This window comes from Arachis ipaensis, chromosome B09 (assembly GCF_000816755.2).
Source record: "Arachis ipaensis cultivar K30076 chromosome B09, Araip1.1, whole genome shotgun sequence".
NCBI classification, from domain to species: domain Eukaryota; kingdom Viridiplantae; phylum Streptophyta; class Magnoliopsida; order Fabales; family Fabaceae; genus Arachis; species Arachis ipaensis.
In genome coordinates this window covers 10,022,358-10,037,859 of record NC_029793.2, presented here as the reverse complement: position 1 = coordinate 10,037,859, position 15,502 = coordinate 10,022,358, and the positions used below count along the sequence as shown (strand labels likewise).

At 30.7% G+C, this 15,502-nt stretch overlaps 2 protein-coding genes across 6 annotated transcripts in view; both read right to left on the bottom strand.

The window, feature by feature from the left end:
• LOC107618551 lies at positions 4,239 to 7,252 on the bottom strand. Of its 5 annotated transcripts, none has more exons than XM_021111440.1 (8): positions 6,883 to 7,252; positions 6,760 to 6,792; positions 6,060 to 6,158; positions 5,792 to 5,918; positions 5,549 to 5,620; positions 5,317 to 5,389; positions 5,171 to 5,225; positions 4,239 to 4,628 (listed from the first exon to the last, which is right to left on the bottom strand). In XM_021111440.1, exons 1-8 carry the CDS (start codon positions 7,009 to 7,011, stop codon positions 4,551 to 4,553), a joined length of 666 nt encoding a protein of 221 aa, XP_020967099.1. In that variant the 5' UTR covers positions 7,012 to 7,252; the 3' UTR covers positions 4,239 to 4,550. The 5 variants fall into 5 exon arrangements, with proteins under 5 accessions (XP_020967099.1, XP_020967100.1, XP_016176127.1 ...); XM_021111441.1 differs by having other exon boundaries at positions 4,239 to 4,625; positions 6,883 to 7,242; XM_016320641.2 differs by having other exon boundaries at positions 5,317 to 5,620; positions 6,883 to 7,233.
• LOC107617958 (glycine--tRNA ligase, chloroplastic/mitochondrial 2) overlaps positions 9,032 to 15,502 on the bottom strand; it is a gene marked incomplete in the record, with an annotated part of 17,862 nt that continues 11,391 nt past the window's right edge. The window contains 15 exon segments of the mRNA XM_016319858.2: positions 9,032 to 9,339; positions 9,712 to 9,797; positions 10,015 to 10,096; positions 10,872 to 10,973; positions 11,633 to 11,722; positions 12,155 to 12,193; positions 12,317 to 12,421; positions 12,577 to 12,667; positions 13,191 to 13,285; positions 13,391 to 13,609; positions 13,836 to 13,929; positions 14,468 to 14,526; positions 14,607 to 14,678; positions 15,239 to 15,325; positions 15,405 to 15,494. Coding sequence (XP_016175344.1) covers positions 9,241 to 9,339; positions 9,712 to 9,797; positions 10,015 to 10,096; positions 10,872 to 10,973; positions 11,633 to 11,722; positions 12,155 to 12,193; positions 12,317 to 12,421; positions 12,577 to 12,667; positions 13,191 to 13,285; positions 13,391 to 13,609; positions 13,836 to 13,929; positions 14,468 to 14,526; positions 14,607 to 14,678; positions 15,239 to 15,325; positions 15,405 to 15,494 — 1,410 coding nt within the window.

Genomic DNA, 15,502 nt, shown 5'->3' with positions numbered 1-15,502 from the left:
TAATAAAAAAATATTATATATTTATGTATATATAATATTTAATTTATTTTAATATATATTTTATACAAATAATTGATTTAGTGACTAATTCTTTATTTATACCCATAATATAATTATTGATATATTTGACTAAAGTATAACTAATGTTATTTCTATCAGAAGACATGTTCATAAAAGTAATCATCAATGACTATAGTATTATACTCACACCTAAAATTGGTGCATAATAAATTGGGATTGAATCCTTTTTAAGGAGAAAAAAATTAGATGGTATTCAGTGTTCAATTTAATTATTTATTGTTTTTTTTATTTATTTTTGGTTTCACTCATAAAATCAAAGATGAGAGATTATACTGTATTCTATCAATTGTTAAAAAAACTGGAGAGAATCATTTTCTGAATGTTTGTTTCAAATATTAGATATATTAGTTTTTATAAATTAAAATAATAAAAGTTTCTAGAAAGATGATAAAATAATCTTTAATGTTCAAAAAACATTCGGTTGGTATTACGATGGGTAATCAGAGATTAGTGGGCTGGACTCGTTGGGTTGGCCCAATCGTCTGAAGGAGGGAGCCCTTTGATTAGGTTTACGTCTGAGAGCCTCCGTCCGACTTGTGTATGTGAGAGAATGGGAGTGGTACCTGCAAAGACACTCTGATGCCTAAGTCAGCAGGGTCTAAGCAATTTTAGAGAATATTAGAACTTAGAGATACCTGAGGGATGTCAGTGTATTTATAGTGGTGAACCAATAACCACCGTTGGAGTAGTTCCACCTTTTAAGGAGGATAATCGTCCCTTTATCTTAGAGAAGTTGAGATATGGCTCCTAGAAGTGAGTGAGAAATTTTGGGAGCAGTTACTTATTTGAATAAGTGCTATCTGCCAGCTAATCTTCACTTCCGACTTCCTTAATGCAAGTCGTGGTTGAAACCGACTTCTTGAGAGAAAGTCGATGTTGAGTGATGGTCAATCTTTGGATTGAGCCTCTCATTTGGACCTGGATTTTAGTGTTGAGTCAGGATATGAACAATTAAAAAATAAAATTATTTAAAATTACAAAAATAAAGTATGAATTTATTTAAGATTAATTGCCTAATTGGTCTAATATTTTAAAATATTAAACATAAAATTTGTTTTTTTTTTCTAAGAATTAATTTATCTAAAATAAAAATTATTATGGACCAGTCTAGATTATTAGTCAAATTATTCTTCCATATTTCCATCTGAACGACTAAAAGTCAAATTGGGTTGGAACTACAAGGGTGGTGGATTGGCCTCCAAGATTTAAAAATGTTGGGTTGACAAAATTTACCAACTTTTTCTATTTCTGGGACTCAGTCGCAAATTATTTTTTATATTGGGATGAGAATGATACTTTTTATAACGGTTCAACTAGGTATCCTTTAAAAATAGTATAATATTCAGTCTTTTATTACAATAATTAAAAAAAATTAAAATAAATACAACTAAAAATTATGAATAGATTTACTGTCTTTTTAAAATTAAATACACATTCAAAATACAATATAAAAAAATTGAAATTTAAAATTTAAATTTTAAATTTCTGTTTTAGATTTAATATATTTAATTATTAATATATTATAATTTAAATACATATCTAAAAATCAAATTATTCAAAATTCAAAATTTTGATTTTAAAATTATAAAATAAACCTTAAACTATCAAATTATTAATTAAACTCGTACAAAACACTCAAAGAAGCAGAGAAATCACGTTTGTGTCATGTCGAAAATCCAGGCGCACATGGAAAACTCAGAGATGCACATCGAGAAGGCATCCTCCGCTGTCGTTCATCGGTGCCACCTTCCTCTTCCGCGCTCATCCTCAACGCTGCCTTCCTCCTTTTCGGCGCTCATTTACAACGCTGTCTTTTTAATGTTTAAATTTAAATTTTAGATTTATGATTTTAGATGTGTTTTAAAAATATTTTCTGTATAACTTCATAATTTTAGATGTGTTACAATTATTTTTTAATGTTTAAATTTAGATTTTAGATTTATAATTTTGGATGTGTTTCAAAAATATTTTCTGTATAACTTCATAATTTTATATGTGTTACAATTATTTTTTAATGTTTAAATTTAGAATTTAGATTTATGATTTTATATTTTCTGTATAACTTCATAATTTTAGATGTGTTACAATTATTTTTTAATGTTTAAATTTAAATTTTAGATTTATGATTTTGGATGTGTTTTAAAAATATTTTTTGTATAACTTAATATTTTAGATGTGTTACATTTGAAAAAGAAACTACAATTGAAAATATTTTAGTTTATGTATATAATTATATTCGACCATTCATAATTGTATTATTAACATTTATATTGTATTATTAAAGTTGACTGATTTTAGATGTGTTTTAAAAATATTTTGTATAAAATATCATACTATCAGATATGTTATAATCAAAAAATAACAACACAATTTTAAATTAATTGTTGATTATAATAATTTTGAATACTAATAAGTATCGAAAAAAATTTAACTGATAATTTAAATAATAAATATTATATTCATTTGATCGAATAAAAAATCAAAAGATTAGTTGTATTATTAACGTTTAAATTTAAATATTTAAAGTTAGCCTGATTTTGGATGTGTTTTAAAAATATTTTGAATAAAATATCATACTATTATGTGTTATAATTGATAAATAACAACAGAATTTTTATAACCATATCAACTACATCTTCTCTCTTAAATTTCAGATTTTTTTTGCTTCTTTGCTCAAACTACTTACGTAGAAAGTACTTTATTTGCAACAACTTTATTAATAAAATTAAATAAGATCAACCTTGTTCCAATTAAATCAGTAGAGTGTTTTTATATTTAAATTAAAATATAATTAAAAATGTTGACCATGATATTTCTTAACAAATTACATAAACACATGTGTGAAAAATAATGATACCTTTCACCAATGCAAAATGAGAGAGTGCTTCAGCTGGAAAGTGGTGATGGTCTTCACCAATGAAGACGAGATGGAGGATTCAGCTGGCAGCGTGTTTGGGATTCACTAATGCGTGTGAATGTCCCGTAGAATAAGGAATTTAAAAAACTGTATCTATTATGTGAAGTTACGAAAGTAAAGCAAAGTCACCGTAACCACCAATGAAGTGGGTGGGTTTTAAAATTTAAATAAATTAAAATCTAATTATAGATATGTATCTACAAAATAGGAACATGTTACACTAAAAAAATAATTAAATATTATTTAAATATGATTAAAGGCTGATTAGTATTGTACAACTAGTATTTCCCTTTTTATAATTATGTAGTGTAAGGATATTAATCTTAAATGTGACATTATTTGATTTAAAATGTAAAAATTGGATCTTTCAATTTTTGGGAGAAGAATCATCGGACTCTTCAATTTTTTTAAAAACAAAAATCGAACCATCTAATCTATAAACTTCAAAATTAAAAAATTACAACAAATAAAACAGATCCTCCAATATAATATTAAGACTTCTCTTAAAAAAATCTTATAAAATAATCAGACTGTCCGATTACATAGTCCCATATTAAAAAAATAACACATTCAAAACCAACATACTTGGATTGCATTAATGTCCGAAAAAAAGAAGTGACTTGCATTTGTAATTTTGGAACCAACTTCGATATTTATTCCTATACTAAAATATAGGTTTTTGGTTTAACTTCTATGAAATTTGCTTATAAAGAATTAAATTAGTAAAAGACATCTTTGATAGCATGAATACTTTGATAATGATAAACGGTTTCGCTACGTTACCAACAGCATATCTGCCAACTTCTTCCAACTCTTATTTATAATTGTGTTTCATAGAAGTGTGTTCGTGGATATGTCTAATAAAAATGTCTTTTTTATAGCTGTGTTTAATAGAAGTGTCTTTATAGATATATTTTCTGGATGTGTCTCTTTATATATGTATTTAAAATATATTAATTATTAGACACATCTACGAACACACTTCCATAAAACACAATTATAAATAAGAGTTGGCAGAAATTGGTAGATAATATGTTGGTACCCTATACTTTTCCAATGATAAATTAGAAGATACTTGTCAATAGGAGGGGCAAAAACTATCTTGATAGTTGTAAATTTGTAATGTATCATCATCAGCTTCTATTGAAGTCCCTATGGCTATGCTGCATTGTAAAGATCTACGGAGAAAACATAAATCCAGACACAAGTTTTGGTTCTTTGAAGTTTGAATTAATCCCGATAAAAGGCTAAAAATTAGCATTTAGTGATCTTACTATTTATCCACAAGAATAAACATCCCACAGTTTTCTTTCATTGCAACACCCTTCGTGTGCTTATTACTTAAAATTCTGTTGATAAATAACTATTTCTCCAACTGAACACCCTTTCACTTCTCTTCTCAGTCAAAGAGTTAGCACTTGTTTTTATCATTTTCAATGGTTTCAAATCTTGAATATATTATGAATGAAATACAAAGAAATAATTAAATTTAATCGCACAACATTAACCAGCTCTGAATATGATGGAGATAAATAACCGATTTGAAATTCACCTAAGCCGTGGATAAAGCATTGCATAACGACTTGTATGCATTTACACATAGCTTGAACTTCTCTTCAGCCATTGCCTGCTATCACGTAAAGGCGAAAATGCAAAAAAGAGATCCGTTAAGGAGAAAGACAACGCGGAAATGAGAAACAAATACTGTAATCAAAATTTTCATGTTTAGAAGGCACTATTATAATATAAGGTATACTTTTTGCCCTTCAAGTTTACTAAAAGTTTTAATAATATCCCTAAGTTTCAATTTGTCTCAATTTTGTTTCGAAAGTTTTCAGTTTGTATAAAAAATATTCCTGACAGCTAAATTTTAAAAAGATTTAGGACAAATCCAACAATGGATGATAACTATGTCTAATTTACTTGTGTTGAAGGTTGTTCTTGTGAAATTATTGCTAAATTGGTCATAAATTTTTTGAAAAATTAGCCGTTAAGGATAAATTTGATGCAAATCGAAAACTTTTTGGACAAAATTGAGACAAATTGAAACTTAGGAGTATTTTTGGAACTTTTAACAAACTTCAGGGATAAAAGGTATACTTTACCCTATAATATAAAGCAATGCCAATTTCTAAGACATAGATATAGGCCAAAAAAATATTTTTAACTCACCTGGGAAGGGCCTTGATGCTTATCAGGATGCCATTTTAAAGCCGACAACCGGAAACTACACAGGTAAGAAAGAGCTATGAGAAATTTTAATGTGTGTATATCCAAAGACAAGAACCAGAACTGAATAAGGAACCCTGAAGACTTACGCATTTTTAACATCTTCGATCTTTAGAGGACCTGTGGCAGGTAGACCAAGAATAGTTCTATCAGAACTTGATCCTACATAACATGATGAATCATCATCATCAGACTCTATGTCACTCACGCTTCTCCACTTGTTTGTCCTATTTGAGTGTTCCCTCCACTCAAAGTCAGACGTGGAAGACTCAGAAGAAGATCCCCTCAAATTAGTAAAAGACCATGTGTACCACTTTTTACCAAATCTTGCTTGGAAGATTTGCTCCGGACCATCATCAAAGTCCTCGCAGAAACTTTCTCTTCTGATCTTTCCTGAACTTAAAATGGAGATCAATGATTAGGAAAATAAAAGATAATATCATTAAGATAGAAAGAAGATTAATGCAAACAAGAGAATAGAAAACAAAGGACCTTTACATATTAAAAGTTGGAACAACACAGGTTATGGAACAATGTAATAACTAAATACTAAGAACAACTCACGTTTAGTTTTCTTTTGTGATTTTCCGCCAAACCGCTGACCAGAACTTGGTTGATCTTTATTGGAAAACCTTTTTGAATCATGATCTTGATCTCCATACCAGTCGGAGTTCCATTTTGTTTCCTTGTCCTAGGGAAAGGTGCGTAAACAAAAATCATCACGCAAATTGTCAACAATAAGCAATTCTAATTCATACAAACAAAGCACAATATGAAGTATCAGGTATAACCAAAACATAAAACATTACAACAAAGATATTAGAAAGCATACCTCAAATGAAATTTTAGAGGAACCACTATTGTAAAGGAGATTTTTTAAAGCTTTCTTTGCATCAGCACGCTTTTGCCGGGTAACATATTTGATATGAGTCTGAAGTTCACATTTGCAAAATCAGTGAAATAACTACATCCAGGTAGGGTTGTAAGTCCTAAACCACCTAACAAGCATGGTAAAGAAAATCGAGATTTTATGCGGAATAAAAAAAGTAAAGTAAATACGTAAAACAATGAATCGTAACAAGATTTAAATCGTAAAATCATCTGACCTAGTAGAAATTTTATAAAACCGGATGACTCATTTAAAATCATAACATGGAAAGATTTTAATAGTAAAATCAAGATTCTAGCTACTATGCTAACAAGTTTCAATCTAGAATAAGAATTCTCTATGAATCTCTTCTCTTCAGATATTGCATACCGCACTGAAAAATTGTTCATTCTTCATATATATATAGGAGTATATAGATTAGGAAATTCTATCTATGTGCACATTAAGAACATTAACACGTGTTATATCAAAGTTGAGTTGTGATGCAAAGAATCAAAGATATTAATAAAGAACAACATCAATGCTTAGCTTAGTTTACCATATAAATGTGTATTGAAACATCAATTTTAACCGCATTAAAAAAATTAAAAAATGGAACAAAATATTCCACGGTTATTGGAAAAATGTTAGCTGAAATGCATACCTTAGATGGATGATGACCAGTACTTCTTACATCCTGCAATGCAAGACCAAAAAAAATTATCAAAAAAGAGACAAAAAAAAAAAATCGGCGCAATTGAGAAAAAGGAAGAGATAATAAACTCACGGAGTTCCATTTACTCTTCCATTTGTCATAGGAACACGGGGTTGAATGAAACGCATAAGAAGATTGCTGTTGAAACATGTAAGAGTTTATAGAGAACAAGTTTCGCCATCGTGATGAAGCTCTTTGCATATTATCGAAGGAGATCAATGGTTCTGAGTTCTGACCAAAAGAATATTGAGGTCAAGGGTGCCTTTCTTTCAATTTCAACCTTCCACTGCATGTAGACGACGGTGTCGTTTTGAGTTTGTGGAGTCCCCAGTCCCCACGCCAAGGTTCTCTCTTATCGGAGGAAACTTGTATGGGCTTAAGGCCCAAATTTAAGCAGGCCTCATTCCCATATCTATAGGCCCAAAACCGTTGTGCGTGAGTCTGGAGATTTGGGGGGCGCAAGAGAAGAGAGGTTTGGGTCTTTAGGATATGGAAATGAGGGCAAGAGAGGAATGAGAGGCGATAATTATGTATAGTTTTATAACAATTAAAATCATCACATTTTAGTCGATTCAATCCATAATTAAAGTTTGAATAAAAGTAAGTATAAAAATATGTAATAAATATACTTTATTACATAAATACTTATCAAATTTATGCTTATACAGGAATAAAATGAGTGATGTTACGTGTACAAGTCTTTTTGTAACTAAGTCTAAGTTAATATAAAGTCTAGCAAAAAAAATAAAATGAGTGATGTTATGTGTACAAGTCTTTTTGTAACTAAGTCTGACTAAGTTAGTATAAAGTCTAGCAAAAACAAAAATGCTTGTATATATTACTAGTTCACTACTCCTTTTTCTTTTTGGGGGGCTTTCTAAAGCACATCAATTTTTGTTGAAGAATATAAAAACTTATTGATATAACACAAATTTTTGAAGCAAAACACAAACTTATTGATATATCACGAATATTTTTCACATAGAACACAAAATTAGAAACATAGCACACACGTTTTTGCATATAGCACACATTTTTATTACGAATGTATTTTGTTAGTCGGGTGAGTCAGTTCTAGTTATGTAATCCTCTAGATTTCTGTGGTACAAATCAAAATTTTTGTATTATGAATTAAAATTTTTGTGTTATACACTAAAATTTATGTATTATATGAATGAATAACGAAATATTTAGATTATAGAAAAAGAAAATAAAATTGTGCACTAGATGCAGGAAAGAACTACAACAGAAAAAAACTAGATAGAATTGAGTTATGAAAATAAACTATTGTATCCCCTACAACTAAGGACGCTTATAAAATATACAAGTTCATCTAAGACTAAGTCAAGGAATTAACTACAACTTCAATAGAATTTAACCAACTAAAAAATCGAAGAACCGCTTCTTGGATTTCTTGACTTTTCAAGTTTGTAACTTGCTGTGATATATACATCAGTACCTTGTATACTATACGTATTTTATTGGTATAGTATACAAATTTTTGCACATAGCACACAAATTTTTAAAGCATAGTACACAAATTTTTGCTGCATCAAAATTTATGTGTTGCGCATTAAAATTTCTGTGCTTTAGTTTTCTGAATATTTATAGGGAAAAAAGAAGATGAAGACGAGAACAATGATGATGATAAAGAAGAATGAGGAGAAAAAAAAGAGAGAAAGAAAAAATTAAACAACATCAAGAAGAAATCAGCAGCGACGACGACAACATTAAAAAAGACAGTGGTGGCAGCAACGACGACGATGACACGATGACAGTAATGGCAGCGACAACGACATTAAAGAAGAAGAAAAAGAAGAAGCAACAACGCGAATAATTTTTATTTTTAACAACTTAGCTACTCAAAAGACTTGAACACCTAATATTTTATTTTGAAATTTAATTCAAATACTATATATTCAATAAACTATGCAAAGAAAATTTAGAGTATGTATTAAATGAGTATATAATTATATTTATCGTACAATAATAAACCACAAAGTAGTTTACCTCTAATTTCCAAAGAATGCCCAAGTAATTGCTTTTCGGGCATATAATTCCATTACTTTAATTCAAAAGTAATTAATTCTCAATTTTTTTTTTCAATTTACCAACACTTATTTTAGAAAAGTCGTTTTAATTTGTATTGTTTAAAAAGTTGTATAAAAAAATTGAGTGGTTATATTTATCCATGAAAAAGAAATACATACGAAATCAAGAATATAAAAAAAGTTTGCGTTTTTTATTTTATTATATGATGATGAATGAAGAATATCCAAAAGGATAATACATATGCTACAACTAATTTACAAACTAGCCCCTATCCTCAAGAATAAAGCCACAAGGTAGCATATACAAACTCGAATGAAACCAAGAAACAAAAACTAATTGGTCTATCCTATGAGGAATAAATATTATGTTTATGGATCCTTAAAATCCTGGAAGAACTGTGAGGTCTGCTATTCCTCTTGGAAGCTCAGAAATTTCTTTTAGCATAGCTAGCCTGTTTTTTCTGATCTTATCATCATCCTGCATTGCAATAAAAAGATTAGAGACTTTTATACCATTCCACAATGAATATAGATATGTTTTTCATTCTCATTCCACATTAAATATTTCTAGGAGTTTATACAACTCAAGTTACAAGAAATATAGAAGGAAACTTTTTAAGTTCAATTATACAATTGTGCTAACCAAAGTTTTGCAAGATTAATTTTGATAGTGTAGTGTAAAACTATTATTATCGATAGTGTATCAAAAATTCAAAATTAAATTAAATTTGTTGTTAATGGTTCGATCGAGTTTTCATGCTGTATAAGAACAACAATAGAGGCATTGTTGAACAACAAATATATGAAAAACAAAAGCCAATCCTCTAATTGAGCAGTAAGATTAACATACCACCATAACAAAGACATTGTTGAAAAAATCCTCAAGCGGCTGTATTAGCTGAGATGAAATCTCAACAAAATCATCAATGTCAAGACCTGTGAAATTAAGACAATATCAATATCATGATAAATAAGCAAATTGAAAAATAAGAAAAAAGTTCCGTGTAGAAAGAATTATATGCACAAAAAAAAAAAAAAAAAAAAGGAGTGCCAAGCAAATACAGAGACAAAAGACAATCCGTAGTCATGAAGATTGAAAGGTAGCAACATTAAATAAATATCAACAGTATACATAGGAGCTAGAGATATATACCAGGATTAATGCTCTCTTTAACTGACAAAAATGTGCTCCATAAAACTCTCTCTTCATTTGTCTCAAAAGCAGCCTCATCCACCTAAGTTCCCATATTGAGAACATGCCAAAAGTATTAATTGTAAAATAAAAGTCAATCATACATGTGGTCATTAATTAAAGATCAGCTATAGCATAGAAACTAGTTGTCAATTTGGTTTTGGGTAAAACTCATGGTAAAATTTATACACATTTTTTTTGGGTATGTTTTCACTTATAAAATAGATACATGAAATTCAGACCACCATTTTTACCATTTTACCAAACTAACTGTAGGAGGACTAGCTACATGGATCAATAACTGATCCGGCATTGTTATCCTTCTTGTTTTTGTATTCAAAAGAATGAGTATAATTTCTATGCTTCTTGAGGATTACATTTGAGTTAACAATCATATATCCTAACTAAATACACTAGTACGCAACTTTGCTACTGATTTTTAAATTCTTGACGAAAACCACAACAAGAACCAACTAGAACTCCAAGGTTTATGGTTATCATTACCATGTGAATTATTGCCATGATGTATATTATGCCTTGGAATGCGTATAGGCGTTCATTTACTAAATACATCCCCAAATATTGTGGCTTTAATAATGCTATTTATAGCTCCTTCAAAAATTGGGTTTAGGATTTGACTGTTAGAAATAAGCACGTGTTAAGCATGTGTCTTCTCATATTACTGAACAAATCCTAGTTTATATATAGTGTTTATTAATGAAACATTTACTCCATACATCATATAAACTTGATATATGAAAGGGAAGCCCCAACATACAGTTTTGAAACACAATTAACTGAAATAATAAACAAAATACCGTCATATTAAGTTCGCCTTCCTTCCCACGGACAATTCTTGTTGGTCGAGAGTATGCTTCAACCACTTTAGGGAAAAGTGTATCTCTTGATAATTCTTCCATCTAAATCAGTCAATGTAAACCATTAGGACTGCATAAGTTGTTCAAAAGTACTTACTATTTTGCTCCCTAGATTTGTATTAAATTACGCCTTTGGTTTGATATAGGTTCCTACAGTTTTCGACTATTTATGTTGTGATATTTCAGAGATCAAAACCAAAGTAAACTAAACTATCGAGCTAAGCCTAAAATATGTAGCAAATATAAGAACTGACACTTAATTGTAGGAACTAAGAACTAAAGTATGATATTATAAAGACTGAACCTTAAAATAAAATGACTGGGACTGCCAAACCCCACAAAAAGAAAAATTGTAGGGACCAATCTAAATAATTTGCTTCCAGTTGTACAGAAACTAACTTCAATAAACAAATGAACAATGAATATGTGCTTGTTTCTTGTAGTTCAAAAATTATCTTTAGTGTTAGGGAACAATGAAAACAACAACTACTAAGTGTTGTTCACTAAGTGGAGTTGGCTACAAGGAGTGGACAATGCCATAGTGCTCCATCATAGATCATTAGAGAACAAGAAAGAGAGAACTTAAACAACAAACAGGTCAATTCATTAATATTATTGATAGGTACCCTTATATACTAACAAATAATACACCATTACTGTGTCAAAGGAAAAATGCAGTGAAATGAAACAAAGTTGCCTACTTTATATGCTGACTTTGCTGCTAGACTGGGAAATTTTGCCCTCTCAGCAAGGACAGAACGAACAAATTCTGCACTCACTCCCTTGTCAACCTGTTAACAAAATAAAGTATTGTGTTAATGATCTACACATGCCTGACAGTTGTTAAAATTATGTTTGTCTTTATTAACCAATGCTGGTGTAAAGTTAATTATAAAATTGATGTTGTGCTCTCTAAATGTAGTAGTTTTGTGGGGAAAGGACATTATAGTAATGGTTTATTTTTCCTAAGTGTTTCTTATGTTGTGAATGAAAATGCACATTCTAATATTTGACTGATTCTTGTGATTTATGGCATGAAAAGTTTGAGAAGGTAATGTTCGATGGATATAACGTGAATGATTCTGATAAGTGCATTTATAGTAAATTTGATTATGATTCTAATGGTGTTATTTTGTTTGTATGTGGATTATTTGCTTATTCTAGGAACTAAAATAGAGGTGACGAGTGATACTAAATATTTTCTATACAAACATAATACTTACCAGAAACTGCTCTAATCTTCGAGTAACAAACTGATGTACCTATACATAAATCATAATCACCAAACTTTAATGTCATAGAAAGTTGTAAATCAAAATCAAAATAACAATTAATCAAGCAAGTAAAATAGTGAATTAAGTAAGGAGTGAAGGTTTTCGTCATACATCATCTATTACATGCGGATCCACTTTGATGGATTGTGCATCTGCAGCAAGTTGCAGAGCCTCTTTCAAGTTAAGGTTTTTGTTCTTTTCCACCAACAATTGTACCTGAAAGATAGAGTAAATGAATGCAAACATTTAAATTCCAAGGTGTTGAATAAATGCCTTTTAAGTCCTCACCCCCCAAAAAAAAGAAAAGAAAAAGGAAAAAAGGAATTAATGAAAGAAAAAAATTAAGTTGAAAAATAATATTTAATACTTACAAGACCATAGGAGATTCTTCGCAGACCAAATGGGTCATTTGTAGAACTAGGTTGACATCCAGCAGAAAACAAACCTACCAGGCTGTCTAATCTGCAGATAACTATCATGTCATAAACACATTCAAAAGTTCTTTGAGAGAAAGTTCCAAATAAAAGAAAAAGAATGTTAAGGAATTGGGGAAGAAATTTTGCTTTTGCCAATGTCATGAGAAACAAAAGTACTATCAACAGCTAAAAAGCAAAATCCACCATTTGATCACAAGAAGGCAACTAACACTTATTTAAATCAGATACCCTTTTAGTCTTTCCAAACTGAATCTCAACTCCCAATTTTGGAAAGTTTAAGCGTACCATAAGCAAAGCCATAGTAAGTCAGTATCTAAAATCTATTCTATGAAATTGACTATGCCTAATTAATAGATTATATAAACATCTATTTAATAACTAATGTAGCTATAGATTATATATAAAGTTCTACATTTGAGCATTATTCATTAAAATGAACCTATGTTGCTTTATTTCTTCTAGTAGAAATGAGTTCTGTTAGTCTGCTAGATACATTTTCTACAACAAACATGGAAAAGTCCACATCTGCCATTAGTTATAACTTGTACCTATCAGCAATGGCCAAAACTATGCCAGCATCACTCTTAGGTAGCATGTCCCCAGAAAATCTAGGAAGCGTGATCTCAAACAAGGCATCTGCAATCTGCAAAGATAAAGAGTGACAAGGAAAGAAGCAATGTTATGCAAGGAGGTTTTGCAACATGACATCTAAGCTAGCCAAATAATAACCAACTTAAAATTAAACAACCTGCTCCGAATATCCATCTCTAATGGCATAGTGACGCCCCATTATTCCTGAAAGTGAGGTGAATTCAGTGACAACAGCAGTGGCAAGATCAGACATAGCAAGCGAGGCAGCATCCCGGATGATTTGTTGTTTATCTTCACTAATATTCAGGATGCAACTTAGCATAATCACCATGTTTTCTATACGAGTCATCTTATCCAACATGGTTCCAAGCTTCTCCTGTTTCGTTCAATGTTGCGCAAACAAACAAGCTATTAAAGGCTAAGCACTGTGTCTCCAACAACTTACACATATCAGTATTAATCTCTAACTTTTAACCATGTTGTCTTCACGGTATTCACAACCACCTTGTATGAATTTATTTGCGCCTTATTTAAAGAAAAAGGAGGGGGAAGGTATAGTAAATGGCAAGGTTTTTTAGCTATAAGTTTTCTATACAACTCACATGAAACAGAATATCTTTAAGTTGCTTCCGGAATTCAGAGAATTTTTTACGAGTGTCCATCTCATAAAAGAACTTGGCATCTTCATAGCGAGCCCTGAAAATGTGATTTAACATGTTCAGTTAAAGTGGATACCTTATGGAAGAACAAACAAGATATGAGTACATCTACATTTGTGCAAATCTTCAAGTTTTTGTTCTTGAGAGCAAATAATGGAAGCAAAAGATTTCACACTCCCTCCAGTATAGGATCATTAGAAACTGCTTAGAAGATTAATCAGGGTGATCTTCATTGATCAAAATAGAGACAAAAGATGGTTAGAAGTTCAATCCTCCTCATCCCCAATTTTAAAAATATCATATTTCGTCACAAAGTAGATTGGAACTCAGATGGTCCACGCCGCAAGCCTAACAGACTATTGCAGTGTATGAGAAAGATAAACCATTCAAGGGCCTTCACCTTGAAGAAAGTTGGTCCTAGACAGACACAACTAACCAACAACCAACAAATTCTTAATAACTCATCACGGGCACTTGTACCAAAGAAAGGAGGCGGAATATCATACGAACTCCCTTTCAATGAACTGTATGTAAGGTCATTTACAATAGACAATATATAAATGATGGGAGAACACCTGAGGACAGCTTCATTTCCTTTCCTCACAGTAGTCTCATCAATTGCTCCATTTGCAACCTAAAAGAAAACCCAACCCCATTTAAACATATAAAAGCATGCAGTTATACAAGGAGATTGATCTATTGGAAAGAACTTACAGCAATAAAATAAGGCAACAGCTGTCCTTCATCATCACATACAGCAAAATATTTCTGATGCTTTTGCATAACCTGCAGGCATGGCACACAATAGCTAGTCACTGTTTCAACTTTCAATATCGATTAATGATTAGTCTCTCGTTTTTTATAATCAAGATGCATTAAGTATTCCATCCAATCTAGTCTTTCAGCCAGAGACCAAACACAAAAATAATGATTGCCATTTCATCCACAAAAGGATTCTCTTTGTAAACATCATTGCATCTTTTGTACTATTAGAGCCCCGCTTTGCCTAAAGATAAGGTCTAGCAGGTATTGGATAACAAACTTAAAGGGAAAACAAATCTTTCTCTCAAGTGATGAATTGATGGTAAAGGGAAAAATTGTTCATTTTCCCCTAAAACTATATTATTGAATATTGAAGATGGAAACAAACTTAAACAACAAGCAGTTACACATTTAAGCATTACAATCAGATACTATATGTTACATTCAAAATTCAACAAAGAATGCATAAATCACCCTTTGAACTAATTCAGCTAGACATGTCCCTACACATATCATGTGAGACAGAATTATCATTTTAACTAGTTTAAAGAAGAACAGGATATGAATGCCAACGAAGTGCTCACCATGGTCAAAAGTTCTTTTGGAAGGGCCAAGAAGGTTTCTTTAAACTTTCCAAGCACGGGAATAGGTGCCTCAACAAGATTTACAACCTAAATGTAAATGGAAGTAGAAATTCTTAGAAATGCACATATGCAACAATATTGCACAAACAGAAGATAAAAATCCTACCTCATCAAGCAAGCCTGTTGGAATAACAATTTGGCCATTTACACTTTCTGCTAATGCATTAGATTGCTCAACAACCATTTTCTTGCGGTCCTGCCAGT

Excerpts from the sequence above, each read along its gene's own strand:
- LOC107618551 (XM_016320641.2), bottom strand. The coding sequence starts at position 7,011 with ATGCAAAGAGCTTCATCACGATGGCGAAACTTGTTCTCTATAAACTCT. Across the intron at positions 5,919-6,059 it reads CCTCTAAAATTTCATTTGAG|GACAAGGAAACAAAATGGAA; the intron begins GTATGCTTTCTA and ends ACCTTTCCCTAG. Across the intron at positions 5,226-5,316 it reads ATCGAAGATGTTAAAAATGC|TTTCCGGTTGTCGGCTTTAA; the intron begins GTAAGTCTTCAG and ends TTACCTGTGTAG.